This window comes from Berghia stephanieae, chromosome 1, assembly GCF_034508935.2.
Source record: "Berghia stephanieae isolate SIO BIC M18660-M18661 chromosome 1, UCSD_Bste_1.3, whole genome shotgun sequence".
In the NCBI taxonomy this organism is placed as follows: Eukaryota; Metazoa; Mollusca; class Gastropoda; order Nudibranchia; family Aeolidiidae; genus Berghia; species Berghia stephanieae.
In genome coordinates, this window is record NC_088360.1 from 97,135,087 (window position 1) to 97,156,045 (window position 20,959).

The 20,959-nt window shown below is 34.2% G+C and overlaps 1 protein-coding gene across 1 annotated transcript in view; it reads left to right on the plus strand.

Annotated features, from left to right (window-relative positions):
* Window positions 1-13,497, plus strand: part of LOC144962484 (gamma-tubulin complex component 6-like) — a 37,626-nt gene extending 24,129 nt beyond the window's left edge. The window contains exons 22-31 of the mRNA XM_078895473.1: window positions 2,566-2,649; window positions 3,136-3,298; window positions 4,007-4,148; window positions 4,574-4,730; window positions 5,752-5,789; window positions 7,041-7,173; window positions 8,055-8,109; window positions 9,417-9,578; window positions 11,055-11,251; window positions 12,362-13,497. Coding sequence (XP_078751599.1) covers window positions 2,566-2,649; window positions 3,136-3,298; window positions 4,007-4,148; window positions 4,574-4,730; window positions 5,752-5,789; window positions 7,041-7,173; window positions 8,055-8,109; window positions 9,417-9,578; window positions 11,055-11,251; window positions 12,362-12,459 — 1,229 coding nt within the window. The 3' untranslated portion in view covers window positions 12,460-13,497. The remainder of the gene's footprint in view (window positions 1-2,565; window positions 2,650-3,135; window positions 3,299-4,006; window positions 4,149-4,573; window positions 4,731-5,751; window positions 5,790-7,040; window positions 7,174-8,054; window positions 8,110-9,416; window positions 9,579-11,054; window positions 11,252-12,361) is intronic.
* The last annotated feature ends 7,462 nt before the right edge of the window (window positions 13,498-20,959 follow it).

The following is a 20,959-nucleotide window of genomic DNA, read 5'->3' on the forward strand; positions in this document are numbered from 1 at the left end:
TGCAACATGGATATTCCAAACTACCTTATTAAATGGTATAAAGAGTTTCTGACCCATAGACCGCAATGTGTAAAATTGGGTGAACATATCTCCAACAAAAGAACGTTGTCGAACGGATGTCCCCAAGGCTGCGTGAGTTCCCCAATCCTGTACATCTTATACACCAACGACTGCAGACCATCCTTTGAAAATTGTTTTATAGTGAAATATGCAGATGATACTGCTATTCTTGGCTTATTAAAAGATAAAGTTACCGAAAATAATTATTTCAAACAAATAAATATATTCACCGATTGGTGTAAACAAAATCAGCTTGAATTAAGGGTTGAAAAAACGAAAGAACAGGTGTTTGGTGTAAAAAATAAAAATGACTGAAAGTGTGTGGCGATCGGTAAAGATGATGTTGAGATAGTTGACTATTTTAAATATTTAGGAATAACCATTGATAGTTCCCTCAATTTCTCTCAACATATTAATATAATATCTAAGAAAGTTGCCCGAAGATTATACATCCTAAGGAAATTGAGAACATTTCAAGTAAGGAAGAAAACTATGTTAAGAGTTTATGACTCATTGATTAAAAGTGTAATTGCATTTGGCTGCACCATATGGTTTGGAGGATGCCGACTTAAAGATAAATCAAAAATTTCAAAATCTATCAAAAATAATAAACCATCCTCTTGATGGAGTAGAAAGAATTCATGGAAAAGCAATAGAAAGGAAAGCATTCTCAATTACCAACAATAAAAAACATATTTTATACCATGAATTTAGTCTTTTACCATCTGGGAGAAGGTTTTGTCAGATTAAATGTAGAACTAACAAGTATAAATCAATGTTCGTTCCATCAGCAATAAAAATTTTGAATATTTCATATGGTACAGAAAAACCAAGGATTGATTCGTTGACTGATTAACTGATTAATTTATTTAATGTAAGATTAACTGACCAATTGATAATGATGATAATTTTTGGTGTCGAATTGCCACAATCGTAACAAATTGAAAACGAAATGAATATGTTTATGTTGTGTATATCGCACGTGTGAAAGAAAGAGAGGAAGAGAGAGAGAGAGAGAGAGAGAGAGAGAGAGAGAGAGAGAGAGAGAGAGAGAGAGAGAGAGAGAGAGAGAGAGAGAGAGAGAGAGATGAGAGAGAGAGAGAGAGAGAGAATGAGAGAGAGAGAGAGAGAGAAAAGTAAGTAGGACTGAAATATCTGTTCAATGTTACAGTTATCGTTTAACGTTATAACAAGTGTAACTAAATGACAAATTGCCATATTTATGGATAATAAAGATCTATTATTATTATTATTATTATTATTATTATTATTATTATTATTATTATTATTATTATTATTATTATTATTATTATTTGTTTTACGGTCTTAAAAATTCCTGCCAAGATTTTAAAAATCATGTGTTTTCTTTTTGTTTTTTTTTGTTTTTTTTTTTCCCTTGATAATTTGGTGATGTTTACACAAGTAATATGCCTAATCTGAGAGTACGAAAAGGTTGTATCAGCATATCACAAATGTCTTATTATTTAAATGGTCAAGATTGGCGCCAAAATCATCTTAAGGATGCTTAAATGACCGAATAATTTTGAATGCACTGTTAAATACAGCCATAAACCATTTTACTGTCGTCAAATATCCCTATTTATTGAAATTAAATGGAAGGACAACCTATTAATTTTTTTAAAATGTGTGACAGACGTTATTTTTTTTAGTATCTTTGACTTAAGAGAACACAAAAAAGTCTGATTTTAAAGTGAAAATTCTAATTTTTTAATTGACTAACCTCAATATTTTGAATTGTCATCACTATATAAGTATATAAACTTAAGCCTTATATTTCAAAGGGGAAAAAAAAGACAATTTTTCATTGAAATCTCTTTAAGATGATTGTGAATTCCTCTTTATGTACCTTATATTTCAACAAATTACATTAGGTTATGTATAACATGTTAAATTACTTTAACATTTTTTGAAAAATGAATTTGTTAATCAACAATTTCTAAAAGAAATTCTATACCTTAATAATCACCAGCAGTATAAGTTCACCTAAACGTGGGCACACAATTCATGACTAGACATGCCAACTCTGTTGATTTTATCTGGATAATCATCATCATCATCGTTGTCGTCATCATTATCATCATCATCTTTATCATCTCATCATCATAATCACATCTTCAGTTAGATCCCAGATTTTCCCAGAAATAATCCCTTGCATTGTTTCTGAAAGGGGCCCAGATAGCTCAGTTGTTAGAGCACTCGCTTCACACGCAAAGGGACGGAGATTGATCCCGGATGTAGTCGAAATTTTTTTCCGATCCCCCTGTCCACCCAGCAGTGAATGGGTAGCTGAATCTGTTAAATTTGGTGGAAAGTACTTTAAGATAGACTAGCATCCTATCCAAAGGATAGCAAGCAATTGCTATTGTCTGTTTCAAGCTGTAGAAACCGGGATAAACTCCGGCTCCATGGGCCTAATGGCTCTGAACGACCACTTGTTTCTGAAAAGTCGTCAGGTCTGATGTTGGTTAATTCATCTCATTTCAGAAAACCTAGAACCTCTTCCAAGAGTAGAACTGAAACCAGGAATCCCCTACGAAGTAGAAACTTATGATTCTCACTATCATCTGGGTAGGTAGTCAAAGAATTTTCATGATTCAATCATTTTGTTGATAAGATGCCATTTAAAACTGATCACAAAGACTTAGTTATGATTTTTTTTAAAAACTTGAGCTTTTATATATCGCAATATCCACTAAATGTGCTCAAAATGACAGCAATGATTAAGAAAGAGTATGAGATGTGACATGTCTTTGCACTGGTGGGTTCCAGATTCGAGTCTCTGACTGGGCAGTTCAAAGTTTAGTTCATGAAAAAGCTCTTTGCTCACATCCCTCACTGTGCTCTGTTGTAACTTTAGTTCCTGGCTGGTAACAGCATTGTATCTTTAAAAAGAAAAAGAATTTAATTTTGGCTTACAACTACATGTCTTGACTTACATATTTATAGTGTTGCTGTTGGCTTGGGACCCCTTGTAAATGATTTGACCATATATAGTGGATATTGCCAGACATATAAAAAGCTGAAACTCAAAACGTGTTGCTTAATCGGTTTCAGGAGACTCACCAGCAACAGATCTGATGTCATCTTTAAACATTGCTGATTTCGGCCGTAACTACTTGGACTCGGGTTCCTTGAACGAAGAAGAAGTGGAGGCATACAAGTACCGACCTCTATCTTCACTCATGACAAGGGCCATTGCCTCACCTGTCAGGGCTCAGTAAGTTGACGGTGTATTGGCTTAGATCAGATTTAAATGAAAGGCACAGCTAATCAGGGAAATAGGGGAGGGGCAGGGTTAATATGATGAATGTGATTGTGGAAAATTCTGGACTCGTCATTGTGTTCTTGGGTAATTTAGAAATTAGGAAGCAGGCAGTGGTGTAAGATAAAGATCTGAACAAGTGTTTATGAAAAGTGCCAGTCAAAGCAAGAAAGAACCATCCCAAAAATTCAGTCTACCTCGACTATTTATGGTCGACTGATTTTTTGGGGATTTTTTTTTTCTTGTATTTTACGTTCTTGCTTTGTCTGGCACCTTTCATATACACCTGTTCAGTTCTTGGGTAAGACACTTTACACACATTACCCAATTCGACTCAGGTGTGAAAGAATACCTGACAATAGGTATTGATGGATGTTGTAAGAGCGTTGGTACAAAGGGATGCCTAACAGTCAACAGGTGAAGTGCATTGAGCATGGTAAATCTGTGGAAATGTTTTATATGAATGTTCATATTTATTTTCATTTATTTTTTATATATATCATCATATAAATTATTATCATCATCATCTTTCTTATGATCACCGTTATTATTATCATAACCATCTTTCTTATGATCACCATTATTATTATTATTATTATTATTATCATCATCATCATCATCATTACCATAACCATCATGGTAGTCTTGTTTCACACGCTTTAGAATCAGCTTGATAGACAATGCTGTCATCAACTACTTCACGTCTGAACTCAAAGTGGAAGATCACCTCTCTGCCATTAGACGTTATGTTTTTATGGCAGATGGAGATTTTGCCCAGATTCTCTGTGATATCCTCAATGAAAAGGTAAATATTGACTTACCTAGATAGATCATAAAGACAAATCTCCCCTAGGGATGAATTAAGGTAAATTTTAATTTAAATTCAAATGTATATTAGTATTTTCGCCTTTATTTTGCCTACACTATTGTAGGTGAATAAGAGATAAGAATACTAACATAATTCAATCTCCTAAATAGTCGAGCACTCAATAGATTCATGCACATCAATATCTCATGAAATAAATTCAAATTTAGGTTTATATTAGGGCTGTATAAACAGAAAGTTCTATGTCATTTTATTTAATTCAAAATTATTTTCTTCTTGCAGTCACTTTTTCTGATTAATGAATGTTGGTTGCATGTGCATTTATTTTTCAACTGATTTGAGATTAATCAAATAATCATTATTAGCAGTCAGAGATATTGTTATGTTTCCAATATTGATTCCAGCTGGCCACCAAACCGCTTCCTAAGGAGATTCTCAATCCAGTCTTCCTCAAAAGTGCCTTGAACAAGGCTGTAAGGTCGTCCATGCACTCAGATGACCCCTATGCACAGCGACTCAGTTTCCGGCTGGTATACATGCCTTCTGTCCTGATGCCTAATGGTAAGAAGACTGGGGTGGAATTCAAAGAGATACATTTAGAAAAAAAAACAATTACTTCAATCCTTAAATGCTTTTTCAAGAAAGACCTTTAAAAAATGTTGCCGAGGATGAGGAAGATAAATGTGATTTATTTGATTTCAATTTAAATAAAATACTTTAGCACTAGTTATTGGATTTTAACTGATGGACTGGTACATTATTTGTGCTTGTGTACTTTCAATTTTTGATTTTTGTCATCATTGAAAAATTTGATTAAATGTTCCATGTACTGAAACTAGATAAGGTTCTTCTATCATTTTATTTATAAAATATATTGGTCAATTTTTAATTTGCAATGGGAAAGAATGTAACAGAAAAGATTCTTTTACCATTTTATTTTTGAAATAGTTTTGGTCATTATTATTATATCTTGCAATGGAAAAGAATGTAAAAGCAGAAAGATTCTTTTACCATTTTATTTTTAGAAATATGATTGGTCAATATTATTATATCTTGCAATGGGTAAAGAAATGTAAAAAGCAGAAAGATTCTTTTACCATTTTATTTTTAGAAATATTTTTGGTCTATATTACATATTGCAATGGGTGAAGTAAAGAAGTGTAAACAGCAGCATAGTGTTTGGCTGATACTGATTGTTAAAATTTAATTTTAAACTAAACCTATGAAATTAAAGGTGAAATAAATGAAAGAGTGAGTTCTGTTTTCCAAACTTAAAAAAAAATTTGAAAATAACTTTCTTCATTTTTATTTTATGCTGACTGTAATAACATTGTTTCTAGTTTTGATGTATGGATGTTTCACATATTAATTCAACATTATAACACTGGCGACGAGGATGGGACTTGAAGCATAACAACAAATTAAAGAGCATTGCTGACTTTAAATCAATTTTATTCATCAACATCTTTATATTCACATAATACAGGATCGGGTCACAAATTTTTTTTAAAATCTTTACTAACGTTGTAAAAAAATAATGAATAGTCACTACATTATATATTTTTAAATCCCTCTGTTTCAGATCCAAAGTCCTTGAAGTGCCTTGATTTGAGATATTCTGTGAGTTTGGGAAATTAATTTTATTCGCCTCATTTTTTTTCTATTTAATAAAAGGTCTTTAGTCACATCGATATGGATCTTGCTGGACATTAATAGAATGATATTCTCACCTTCTAGTGATTGTTTAATTGAGTGAAAAATATTTGTGATCTGATGACAGGTTATCTCGGCCTTTTCTTTGATTTAGACCTTGAAGATAAATTGAAGAGCCTTGTACTAAAAGTGCATAATTCACAGGAAGTAAGTTTTTAGAAAATGAAAGATAAGTTTGGTTTTTTCTTCAGAGAGTATATGAAAGATAAAATTGTAGTATTGAGGAACTATGGCTTGTGGATTATGTATATCATGAAAATAATTGGTGAGTGAACTAAGGTGATTATGCTTCAAGTTTAAGTTTGTTACCATCACCCTTGAATCATATACCTATGATGTTCGCATGGGTGTACGATCCGATAGTTGCGGGTGGTTGGATGGGAGCATCACCCTTGAATCATATACCTATGATGTTCGCATGGGTGTACGATCCGATAGTGATGTCGTTTCTTCTTCTCTTTACTAGCCTATCCTGCTTCTTTGGTTTGTGATTGTATTTTTGACAGGGGATATTTTTTTTTCTGTAAATCTTCTGCCTGTTTGTTCTTGGTTATTTATAATTTAGCTTATGATATCTTTAGGTTATGATTTTGATTTACATTTGTACTATTTTTGTTAGATTGCTTGTTTTTTTTTTTGTTTCAGCGGTCTCTCATATAACCTCAATTGTGTTGGAAGAGACCTAAAGCAACAAACAAACAAAAGATCCGATAGTGATGTCGTTTCTTCTTCTCTTTACTAGCCTATCCTGCTTCTTTGGTTTGTGATTGTATTTTTGACAGGGAATATTTTTTTTCTGTAAATCTTCTGCCTGTTTGTTCTTGGTTATTTATAATTTAGCTTATGATATCTTTAGGTTATGATTTTGATTTACATTTGTACTATTTTTGTTAGATTGCTTGTTTTTTTGTTTCAGCGGTCTCTCATATAACCTCAATTGTGTTGGAAGAGACCTAAAGCAACAAACAAACAAAACAAAAAAAAAAGTTTGTTACAGATTTGCTGGAAATCATAAAAATATGACTTAAGTAATTTTTAGCACTCCTGGGATTGAGAAAGAGAATTTATTTATTTATTTATCACTTATTTAAAGAGGTTTTTTTTTATTTTGTCAGGTTTTAAAAGGTTTTGTCAACATTTTCTTTGTTTCTATGACAGGTGGAATGGCCTTTGAACATCGTCTTCACCGAGTCATGCATGGACAACTACAGTCTAGTCTTTGGTTTCCTGATGCAGATCAAGCGGGTGGTCTGGAACCTCAAAGATGTCTGGCATAGACTCAAGAGGGACGGTATGTCTTCTGGTGCCTGTGACCCGTGTGGTTTTAAAATAAACATTTTGTTTGTTTTTTTCTTTTTGTGTGTGTGTGTCTGTGTGTGTGTGTGTATTTTTGTGTATGTTTTTTATTTTTTAAATTTTTAAAATTTTTTTGAATATCAAATTTGTGACCAGTAATCTCAAAACAGTATTATGTCAGAGTAGTCCTGTTGGTAAGAATCAAACTTGAAGCTAAACTTATGAAATATGATTTAAAGTAAATGCCATCATTGGAAAAAGTGAATTATGATTCCCTAAAGTTTAAAAATGTGACATTCTAAAATGTCATTTATTTGACTCAATTTTCTTCATCGACTTGCTTCCGACTAATACCAGATTGATGTTTTGGGTCACTTTTCATCATTATTGGAAGATTTATATTTAGTACTCACTTTGGGGGGTAATTGAAAAATTAAGTTATAGTAAAAAATATTTTAAAATTAAATTATAGTAAAAAATGGTTCAATGTGATGGTTTTGGAGTGTAAATAGAGTTGGAAACATCATCTTAATTATTATTATTATTATTATTATTATTATTATTATTATTATTATTATTATTATTATTATTATTATTATTATTATTATTATTATTATTATTATTAGTATTATTGTATTATTATTATTATTATTAGTATTATTATTGTTATATTATTATTATTAGTATTATTATTGTTATATTATTATTATTATTATTATAATTATTATTATTATTATTAATATTAGTATTATTATTAGTTTTATTTTATTATTATTATTATTAGTATTATTATTATTATTATTATTATTATATTATTATTATTAATATTATTATTTTGACTTAATTCCATCTATTTTCTCTTTCTTGAATTTTCAGCATTGATAAACAAGGCAGGAAACTCTCCCCATTTTTTACAACTACAACTTCATAGGTAACTGGTTGGTTTCATTTCATTATAACAAGTATTAGATTTTTGACATTTCATTATTTTCCTGACAATAATATTTTATGATAAATGTTATTTCTTTTTGAAAATTTTGTAAGGTTTTTGGTTTTTCTTCATAATTTTTGTTAGGGCCAAGTATCTAAGAGTAAGAGGTTTGTCTGGACAATGATCATAGAAAAAGAGAAGAAAAAAAACATTAGAAAATTTCTGTTCACTACCCCCTTCATAATTTTCCTTCTCCTCCTCCCAGAGTTGAAAATATGATATTTATATACTGAGGCAGAACGGCAAATAATTGAGACACATTTTGACAGATCAAATTTATTAACAATAAATGTATCTGTAAACATATTGCAATAAACTTTGAATTTGTTGAGCTGAGATCTATATCACTTAAAAGTTTTTAAAATAAATTAAATTTTTGGTTTAAAAATATTATTAAATAGCACAATTAACAGTTCTTTACATTAAATAAAACCTTCAATGGTAATGAAAATTGATGTTTTAACTCAATCAACACTAACACCGACTATATCCGTAGTTTACCCGGGTTACTTTTGCCCCATGCCTATTTATTATAATTTTCTGAAACAAATTATAGGCGTAGTATCAAAGCTAATGTTTTTTTAGTTTTTACATGTTAAAGGTAGTTGAATAAAACTATGTATGTACATGCTTATTTTTAATACATTTTTCCAATTTCGAAAAGCAGCAAAATTCTCTAGGATTGAGAGAGTTAAGGTCCAGAGAATTTGGATTTAATTTTTCTAAATGGCACGTTGGCTGAGTGGATACACCCGAAAAACTTAGGTCCAAGCCTCATTGTTGTCATCTCATTTTATTTTTTTAACTTTGAGCAAGAAACTTAGCCCTTATTGCTCCCTATGCAGCTTTGCAATACTGCTACACCTGGGTTATCTTGGTCTTTTCTCTAGATAGACCTTAAAGAAATATTTCCCTCCTTAACTCACTCAATTCTAGAAATTTTTGCTACGTTTCAAAATTGAAAAAAATGTATTAAAAATGAGCATGCGCATAGGTAGTTTTATTCAACTATCATTAACATGCAAAATCAAAAGAAAAACATTAGCTTTGATACTAGGCTTACAATTTGTCTCAGAGAAATGTAATAAATGTACATGGGGTAAAATTAACCCAGGTAAACTACGGATATAGTCGGTCTTAGGGTTGAATGAGTTAAGGGGAATAGTTAGTAATTTATTGTTTCTTGAAAGTAAATTTCACAGAAAATGTTTATTTCATTTATTCTTTCTTATTCTTTTTATTTTCAGACAAGAGATGGAACATTTTGTGAAAATGATGCAGGGCTACGTGACCAACCAGGTGATCCACGTGACTTGGCAGGAACTGCAGACGGCTCTAGCTGGTGACATTGCTGGCCTGGATGAATTGAAGGCCTTGCATGAAGGTTATTTACAGAAGGCTGTTTGCAGGTGGGTGACCAGCATTCGATTTCTTAAATATCCTGTCTGACTTTAATGGGATGTTCTGTGCTCAGATCCCGATAGCTCAGTTGGGAGAGCATTCACTTCGCACAAAAAGGGAATGGTATTGATCCCAAGATTTTTTACCTGACCCCCACCCCACCCCAGATTAGTTAGCTGGGGGCTATGTCTGTTAGATCTGGTAGAATGTACTTTGCAATGATTTAGCCTTTTATCCAAGAACTATTGGAAGCAATTGGTATTGCCCGTTTAACGCTATAGAAAGTGGAATGATTTCCAGATTTTTAAGCTTTATGGCTCTGAAGGACTACTATGCCTTTATAGTAATATATAAATTGAGCTTTATATATCGCAATATCCACTAAATGTGCTCAAAGCGCTTTACAAGGGGTCCCTGGTCAACAGCAACATTTAACATGTAGGACGGGACATGACCCCTGTTAGGCGATATTACAATTTTTCGGACAAAGACAATGCTGTTAACGGCCGGGTACTCATTTTACACCTGAGTACGGTGAGAGAATGTGAGTAAAGAGTCTTTTCCAAGGACTCAACTATACGCTAATCACGAGGCTCGAACCCACGACCTTCCGATCCGAAAGCGAGTGTCATACCACAAAACCACATAGCCTTTGATCAATATTCAAACATCAAAGAGAAGGCAATTCTTTAAAATCATTTTTTGCCACTTTGAAATACAGATGTGACCCACTGTGTCTACCTGGTATTTTTGCGGCATGTGCTAAATGAAGAAAAATGAGCCTTAAAGTCAGAATGATTGAATAATGAATATTTAATGTTTTTGAAGCTTAGGAACAGAAAACTCATTATCCTCAATGCAGTCATTTGTTTTATCTCAAAGAATTGTCCGTTTGTCTTTTGTCCTCCCATAGTAGGCTGGGGGGTCACTTGCTTTGTCTTTTGTCCCCCTATAGCTGTTTTCCAACTTGCGTTCTATTTTTGTCTTGGAATGAGATTAATTGGTTTTGTCCTGGCCCTGGCCGGTATACCAGGCTGGGAGGGAAACTTTCAAATGTATAGTTATAGTTTTGGGAGATGATATCTTTTAATTTGCAAAACATCTCTGTTATGCAATGTCGTTTTGTTGTTTTTAATATACATAAGAATTTGTAAGCAATCAATTGTATTTCTCTAAGTAGGATCTTGAGCTTGTGTCGGTATGAGACTTTAAGGTGATCTTAAATTAAGTAAACTGATGGTGTATGCTCTTGGAATTTAAATCTGTTTCCTATGGAAACCATACCACCTTGTCTTCCTTTTAATTCTAAATCTGTGTGTTGACAATCCCGTTTTCTTCCTTTTTACTGGTGCTGAAATGACCCAAGTGTATCACAAGCTCTGTAAAACCTAAAAAACAATGTGCCAGGTTCATCCTGACATAATACCATCTTGAGAAGATCAGTCACATTTGTTGATTCCTTACTTTGAATGTGTTTCCTACAGATGCCTATTGGACAAGAGAGCAAGTAGAGTGATGCAAATCATCCTGAACATCTTCTGTCTCATCCTGAAATTTCGTACACAGTTACTGAGTGGAAGCTGGGAGAGGGATGAGCAAGGCAAGGTGTTCCACCCCTGCTTTACTAAGGTGGCTGAGACGTATAAATCCTTCCATGCTCACAGTCTCTTCCTCTTTAAAGGTGAGTTCAAGATGCACATTGAGCATAATTTCTTTTATTGAACGCTCCCTTATGCGGCTTGTTGTCTTGTGGTATAACAATTGCCTTTGAATCGGAAGGTCCTGGGTTCCAGTTCTGTTCTGAACGGCGCAGAGTTGAGTCCTTGGAAAACTCTCTTTATTCAAATTCTCTCACCGTATTCAGAGGTGTAAGATGAGCACTTAGTTCTTAAAAGCATTGCCTCTGTCTGAATAAAATTATAACATCGTCCAATTGGTGTCATGTTTCGTACTACATGTTAAGTATTGCTGTTGGCTAGGGAACCCTTGTAAAAGTGCTGTGAGCACATTTAGTGGATATTGCGCTATATAAATGCTCAAGTTTTGTTTTTTTCCTCTTATGGTGTAATGTTACAAAGTGCACCTAAGAGAGGAAAGAAGCAATTTATCCTGGAAATATTATTTTTTCGATTATAAACACAAAAAGACACTTTTTGAACATCTTATTGAATAGATTTATTGTTCAATCATAGAACACACCAGTGTTGCAGAAAGATTTCCTTCAGAAATGTGTACAGTATTTGTGAACACTAAGCCTCTAGAAAATGTGGACTGTAAAAAGTAAGGTGCGAAATATAACAGATTTAAAACAGAACAAAATACCTCACACAGAGCATTTCATGCTCAAAAACCTTTTTGGCTGAAATTGGGTTTTGGGCCTGAAATGTTCCTTGTTATGTATTTTGTACTTTTTGAAAATGTTATATTCGTTTTTGTAAAGTAATTGTTACAAGTGATTGCAAACATGATGAAAGGATGCAGGTATATTACCATAGATGGTAATAACCTGCTAATGCTGGTATCATCCTGTACACTTATTATTCTACTCGACTCAGGAAAGGATGAGTACTTGGATATACGCATTAATGGAAATTATAAAAAGTTAGCACAAAATAGTTACCTAACAGGTGATTGGTACAGTATGAAATGGAAATATGGTTCTAAATGGCTTGATAGGAGAATAAAGAAAATATTGTGTCACGCATTGAGCATGGAAAACCCTTGGAAATGCGTTATATAATTGCTCATTAAACAATTTATGTATAAATCACTTTTTTTTTATCATTCCCAGTGGTCCATTTGCTGTCAGAAAAGGGCTACCAGCCTCATCTACAAGAGCTTTTGATTCAACTGAATTTCAACGACTTCTACACTCAAGCTGCTAAATGATGGCATTTAAACTAGATAATAAACAAAGACTTTTGTTATCAGAGGATATCCATAGGACTAATGACGAGTTGACAATAATTGTAATATGGTAGGGTGCCCGAAGTCCGACACTGTATTTGTTTTTTAAAAATATATCTATCTGCTCTTTTTCTTCTCAGGCTATTTATAGTTATGCGGGTAGTATCATTAAATAGATAAGTGATTTTTCTTTAATATCACATAGATTAATCTGCCATATCATTCCATTACCCATCGGAATTTGCATTTTTTGAGGTGTGTTAATTATTTTGGTGTGACAGTGGGTGCAAACCCCACAGCGATGGTCTTAAATCCAACACAATAGTGGTCCCTACTAGTCTGGGCAATTCTGCCCATTTTTAAAATTGACTCTGGAATTGATTCTCAAGCTGAGAATTGAATGAATTGATTCCAGTTCCAGAATTGGCTTTGGCTAATCCAATTCGGAGTAGTGAAACTAAAAATTAATGGTGCCTGAGTAAGTCAGTAAAAATGTAAAAAAAAAAAAAGAATAAATATAAAGGATAAATGTGACTCTTATAAGGAAACCTGTTTATTTCATAATTTAATTTCATCATTTAAAAGTTTTTTTAGGTTGTTTTTTTCTGTGTGTTTTATTGTCTCCTTAAGAAGGCCAATGGACTGAAACGTAAATTTTAAAAAGAGTATTGTCTTATAAGTCTCATTTATCCTCTTATTTTTTATTTTTTTTTACAATCTGGTGTAGAGGAACAACTCTGAAGCATGGAGTCAATGATTGACTCTGAGGATTGATAAATTGCATTGAACTCCTGAATCGATGTCCGGTTTCAGAGTTTTTGGTCGATTCTTTGACTCCAGAATCGATGGCTGATTCTCCAACCTGATGGCTTGTTGTCATCTCTAAGAACTTACTCCCACTGCAATCTTTTGTCTTGAGATTACATAAATGGCATTTTTATGCCAAGTTTTGAAATGTATTTCAAGTCGTTTGATCACACACAAAAAAAAAAAAAAAAAAAAAAAAAAGAATATATATATATCCTCAGCAATTTTTTTCTTGAATTGCTTTACTTATGGTTACAGATAATTTTGAATAGTTTCTATAAATTTTTGTCGTATAAACTATTATTTTTGGATTTGCATTATCAAATGGTTGGGGTCCCCATAGCTCAATACAGACCTGCCATTTTACCGACACAAAAAATCAGGACCAAGGTCTCAAAAAATCAGACAGAAAAAATCAGCCTTGATAATAAGGGACAAAACGTTACATTTATATTTTTTTAAAACACTCACCTGAGGACACCAAACTCACAGGCGTAGTGTCGTTATTCTGTGCAGTTATTGTCGACCACATTTGACCAGAAGACTTGGTGATGGCACAAAGCCATAACAAGACTGCCCACGACTAATAAGAGTCATCTTGATCAGAATTATATCACTCAGAAGCTGCCGAATCATGCTTGCTCTAGCCTCCGTTTTGTTCTTGCGAACAAGCGAAAAAACCCTTTCTGAGTCTGCATTACTATGTGGTAAACAGCATAATCCTTTCATTACCCGCCCTAAGAGTTGGTATTTAAAAACCCCACAACTCCTGTTGAATTCCCAGATGGAGTGGTGATACTCAAAACATCTGTCACAACTTGACTATTGTTATGGTACCTAAGCACAATCGGGTATATTTGCTCTGATCCTCAATCATTGCTTCCATCAGTTGACAGTGAAAATGGGGTATCCTTTACAGATTTAACAATTGTTGATTTAGCATCCTCAGCAATATTACCCATCTACTGGCGACATTTCGTTCTAGCACATTTGAATTTTTTTAGCTATGTCACTATCAGGGAACATCATCTTGAATAGTTCTCCAGCATGATCAGCAATGGCCACAGGGAGGTTGTGTTCAACAATAAAAGTTGTGAATAACAATTCAGCCGTCGCCACCTTATCATCTAAGCTGCCCGAGACTTTGGCGAAAACATGGACATCACAGATGGGGTAGAAGAAAACGCTTTAGCACGATTCGAATGCTTAGGAGTCTTAATACGTATTTCCAAATCAGAACGTGCTCCACTACTTATCTTTACGTCCTATTCACAAATTGTGCACCTGGCATACTCATCCCCTAACCTTGACTCAGTCACAAAGTTCCAAATCTTCTTATATTCTTCACGGAACTTTTGAACACGAAGTCGTTTTGGTGCTGGCGAAGCCATAATTATCTTAAAATCAATAAAATCAATAATTATCTATCAACACAAATGAATCAATGGATGTATTATGTATAGCACAAATAACAAACTAATTATAATGCACACAGATGAAAAAGTAGTAAAAAACGAATTAAATCCAAAGAAAATGCACAATTAACAATTCAGCTCTGCATGAGGTAGAGTTGAGAACAATGAATCAGTGACTGTGACTGGTGATTGACGATTGAACGAATGGTGTGCACGAAATTGAAATAAACCACAACACAGGTATCGATGTCTTCTATGAAACAATAACACCTACGAATTCATTCCCGTCTGCCCATACTATAAAAAGAAATACTTATGACTGGGCAACATTACCGATATCATTATATCGATACCGTACAATGGGGTGGGGATATGTTATACACATCTGGTTCATACGGTCACCTCATCATTTGATTACCGCTAAAAAAAAAAATTCTACCAATTTTTTTTTCTAACTAAAAAAATTCGGGTAAAAAGAAAAATCGGGACGTGAGAGAAACATCAGGAAATCGGGACAGCAGCAAATTTCGCATAAAAATCGGGACAGTCCCAATTAAATCGGTACAAACGGCAGGTCTGTCAATAGTTATCCCCATAGCATTTACAATATGGGTGAGAACAGGAACCAAAATATTAGCACTAGAAAGAACAAGTTTGGATCTATTGGGCTAGTTGTTTTGGAGCATTGTTTCAGCGGGGACAGTACTTCCATTTCAGTGACAGGCTCAAATTCATCAAATGCTACTCCGGCTGGAATTGCACTAGTTTCCTTTACTTGTGCTTTAATTGTTTCCTCTTTGTCCAACTCATTCCGATTTCCTGATATTTTATCTCTAAAGTGTAGAGAGCAACTATTTGCAGTAGCAATGGGGTCCTCAAAATTATTTGAAGGGTGATCCTTAATCAGTTTGTTCAGGGTGACGAACAGTTCACGTGGATTTCGTTTGGCGCTTGTTATTTTATTTTGAAAATATGTTTTTTTACAAGATAGAATCAATTTGATCCGTTGGTGTTTTAGTCCTAAATAGATTTGATAATGAATTTCTAATTTGGATCGACGCCAAGTCCGTTCAGCAGATCTGAGTTGATGTTTTAGGATTTGTATCTCATAGCAATACCACTCTGTATTTGGTTGAATAGTAATTACGTTTGTAAGCAATCGGCACAGCTCATCGAACTCAGTTTTCAATGAATTATTATAAATATTTACCATTTCATGAACATTATCAAAACTATTAACAGAGGTGAGTAAATCCAAAGACTTGATGGTTCCTTGAAATGTTACTATGTTCAGTGACTTTGTTTTATGGTATATGATCGTTTTCTTGACGGTTGTTTTGCATTCAATATTTAGATTTAGAGCAAATCAGGTGCGATCCAAAATGTCAACGTTGTCAATTATTTTATCTTTCCTGGAAATTACTGAGTCTAAGATGTGCCCAGCCTTATGCATTCCATCCTTTACATATTGTCTTAAATTTTGACTATCAAAAATATCTAATATTAAGCAGTTTGCATCCGTTATATCATCTATGTGAACATTGAAATCGCCCAGTAGAAGATTTCTCCACTGGTTATACTAGTTTCTAATGTGAGCGTGTCGATTTCATCACAGAATTGGTTATGTGTGAGTTTGTTCTTTTTGGATGGAGGAGATCTATAAATTATAACAATATGGTGCTTATCATTCCTTTCCGCAGTTAAGGTCATTGTCTTGAATAGATTTTTACATCTCATTCACGATGAGAAATAAAATAAATAGATAATATGCACGAGGCATGTATCTTCACCGAAGTGGGTAGAACGCGATTTACTAAGTACACACCTAGATTTTGGTTGTCCGTATCACGAAACGTTTAGTAGAAGTTCAAAATAGTCAAAGAGAGCGAGTAAGCGGTGACTGTCGCTTATATACGTGCTGACAAACAGAATATAACGTCACAATCACAAAACAGAACATCATGACAACTGAGAACAACTCACAACAGCCTCGATCGAGATAGTACACACCAACACACAAACACACAACATAAAAAGGGATATTATTCCCTACATCATATCTAGAGATTCGAAAGTATTGTAATTAGATTGTGTCTTGTTTTTCTGTAGTTTAACGGATTCTTTATGAATAACAAAAATCCCTCCTCAACCAGTTTTTTTATGCTGTGCTATAAACTATATCCTTGTGGAATCATTTTACTGTCATTGTTTTTAAGCCAAGTTTCCGTGATAATAAAAATATCCAAATCTTCTCAATGATACTATTTTCAATTAAGGCTTCCTTTTTCGTAAAGGACCTTGCGTTGAGCAAATCAACCTTAAGACGTTTATAATTATGATTGTTGTTGTTAGACGATGAGTTGTTGTTTATTTGTAAAAACGATCAAATACATTCATGACCAGTTTTATCCTTTTCATTTTCGTTCTTCCACCACTTTTTTCGCGTCTTGTCTTTGTCCCATTACTATTTTTGTCTTTCCTTCCTTTTTCAATTCATTTGTCATGTTTTGATTTTTTAACACATGTGATGACAATAGTTCATAATAACGTAATCGAAAAATAATCGGTTGAGGCAGCTGGTAAGTTGTATATTTGTTTAGGGACAGCAGGAAGATGTGGTCATATTGAATCGCTGCTGGCTTTTCGAATTGCTGGTGACGACATTTAAAGATAAAAACAATAACAATAGCGCGTTGAATGAGGTATGGCAGTATGTTGAAATCAGGGATAAAAATCGGCCTCTTGAAGAATAAAATCCATTTATTTCATTAAAATCGACTAAATGCATAAAATGTTATCATCACAGAATGCACTGAACACTCAAAATCACAAATAATAGAGAATAACACAGAGTTGGTAATGGATGCAGCCATTCACCAGCGCTACACACTTCATGTGTCAGTACCATTCAATGAGAGGTTTTCCACGCTGCGGGGTTCAAATCCATCCCTCCTCCAATATTTATGAGTGTCAGAAGCAAAAATAATAGTTTTCTTGTGCCTAAAACAGGTGTATTTGAGCGGAAGGCAATAGATTCGTATTGAAGTCAGTTTGTGGCAAGGTCTCAATATTCGACCCACCATTCTCCAAATGATGATTATTGAAAGTGATAATGACTGTTGGGAAGGTTTCAAGGTTCAAATTTTTTTCTAAATCACGAATACCATGAAAGGAAACAGTAGGAGCCTTTATAAATTGTTGTTCTTCTTTGGTTAGGGCAGCCAATGCATCATGCTGGCAACAAGCACTGTGTCATGTTGTATGCGCAGAATGGCCCGACAATATTTATAACTTGGTGCTGTCATTATTGACCGTCTGTCTTGATGACCCCCTGCAGTATAAAATGTAATCAGTGGAGAGGTTTCAGGTTCAAATCCTTGCCCTGATGATTTACATCCTCAAACGTGAGGAAAAGTAAATTTTCCAGATTCAAATTCCTTCCCAGATGACTGGGGGCAACAAAAGAAAAATTAACGCTTATAAGTTTTCCTTTGAGGTCTTTTACTGACAAAAACGTCTTTGCCGTCTCTTGTCGAAAATCAAATGCTAATATTGCTATTCCGATTCCTCATTAGTTTTAGGTAGCACGGGGGGGGGGTCTAATTTGATTATTAATAGGAAAAGAATCATTCATTTTTAAAAATATCCCATATAGGGACAATTTAGGCTGAAATGTGATATATATATATATATTAGACCTGTAAATTCTCAGTCAATTAACTGAAATCAGTCAATTCGTCAAATTCAAATATTTTTAAAAAGGGAAGAAAGAAATGAATAAAGAAAGAATTCATGAATCGTAGTCGATTGACTGTCAAGTTAACTAGGAATGTTCCACAGCCCCACGCATAGCTCATGGGCCGTTTATATTAATGATGGATATATATTGCCAAGGCTAAGCGACGCTTTTTAGAATTGCCGTGTCTGAACACACCCCAGTGTATTTTCACACAGCCTTCGTGCAATTATTTTTTCACTTTCGAAACCTGTCGTAGCCAATTTTAACTGAGCCGCCGAGCGATAAATTTCACTGTTTCGTCTAAGCCAAAATTGACCACATTTACTTGAAGGACAGGAAAAGTATGAGAAAGAAAAATTCGAAACACCGGAAGTTCGTTATGTAGACACCTTCAAATCGAAAGTTAAATGATTGCTACAACTACAAGCACATCTCGATTACCTCATGTTGTAAACAAACTGGTTGACCGTTTCTAAGTTTCTTCACTGATTGGGTACCTAATTACAAGGAACAATGGTAAGTAGCCTAATTAATTCCCTCGCAATTTAGTTTTCTGCCATTGCTTTGCTCAAGTGAGCTTGCTGTTTACCTTTCATTTTGATTCTTTGGATTTTACCGCTACGACGAATTACGAAGAGTTTCAGTTTCAGTCAATTTTTATAGAGCTCATTTACAGGTCTAATATATATATATGTATATATATATATATATATATATATATATATATATATATATATATATATATATATATATATATATATATATATATATATATATATATATATATATATATTATTTTAAAAATATTTACCACAATGTTTGAGACAGTCTACATTAATGTTTCAGGCTTAATTCGCCATCGTCAGGACTGAGTTGTTTTGTTGACTGTTGTTGTTTGTTGAAGTGGTTCCGGTTTGTAGTTAATTAACAAGAACTTCCGGCGATGTGGACACGTACCGTACATCTCACTTTTCGTGTTGAGTGTGGCTTTATGCATTTTTATGCACCCTCATGAAGCCACACTCAACACGAAAATATATATATATATTTATTGATATAAAAAACAACAAAGAAAGTGTCAATGGCCTCTTGTCGGATTTTCATGCAACGGGCAGACACATCCAAGGATGGAACTCTATTGTTCATGAGGCAACACTCGTCAACACTGGGATTGTTTATCACCAGTTTCTAAAAAAATATTTTCAAACCATTCCTTGCGGAGAAGCTCTGTTATCCAGACATTTTCCTAGTAAGTTCAACACGTGCCATGGAGCGTATCTTCTCCTTTTACAGAAAATCCATGTGAGCATTTTTTTTTATTATTCCATTTGCAATGCACATAGATGGTATTGCTTCCCTGGCGGTGTTTATGCACACGAGGACGGTAATGTTTTATTATCGGATGTTCTGGGGACGACAATTTTGGAACCATTTTTTATCATGCCAATGTCCAGGAGACCAGCCTCTGCCGCCACACCATGATGCTTGCAGACTTTCTCCACAGTAGAGCCCTGCATTATTACACTTGCTGGCAATATCTCTCCAGTGAGAGGAAAAGGTTTTTTTCCTCTGTGGCTGGAATTCTAAGGGTCTCTCAAAATGGTGAAAATCCATCAACCCCAGGTCAACGTAGATAGACAGGTCAACTAGATGAAGTATGATGTTTTTTGGGGGTCATGCCTTACTTCCATGAATGACAGGCTCGGCAATCCAGTCCTTGTTTCTTTACAGATCAGGACGCAATGACATAAAGTGTGTTATGTCTGAGTAGTAACCCTTCAAGAGATTTTAGACTGTCTTATCCAATGGCTATAGAAGGCTTGTGATGTGAGATGGTAATGCTACAATAATCATAATATTTTCTTCTCGCTCTCTCTAATAATGTAACCCGTGTCGTTGTTGTCATGGTTATGAATTAAGAAGGGACGGTATTGATGTTAACTTTAATAGATAATTTTTTCTTGTTATCTCCCTTGCATCGATTCCTCCATGTGTCTGTCATTTCTTACATCTAAAGCACTCTTCACCGCTGTAATCATCACAGAAGAAAGTTAATGCTTAACACAAATGAGATTTAAGCATTCCATTTGCAATGCACATAGATAGTATTGCTTCCCTTGCGGTGTTTATGCACCCAAGGACGGTAATGTTTTATTATCGGACGTTCTGAGAACGACAATTTTGGAACCACTTTTTATCATGCCAATGTCCAGGAGACCAGCCTCCGCCGCCACACCATGATGCTTGCAGACTTTCTCCACAGCAGAGCCCTGCATTATTACACTTGCTGGCAATTTCTTTCCATTGAGAGGAAAAAGGTCTTTTCCACTGTGGCTGGAATTCTAAGGGTCTCTCAAAATGATGAAAATCCATCAACCCCAGGTCAACTGGATGAATTTTGATGTTTTTTTTTCGGGTCATGCCTTACTTCCATGACAGGCTCAGCAATCCAGTCCATGTTTCTTTACAGATCAGGACGCAGTGACATAAAGTGTTATGTCTGAGTAGTAACCCTTTCGGA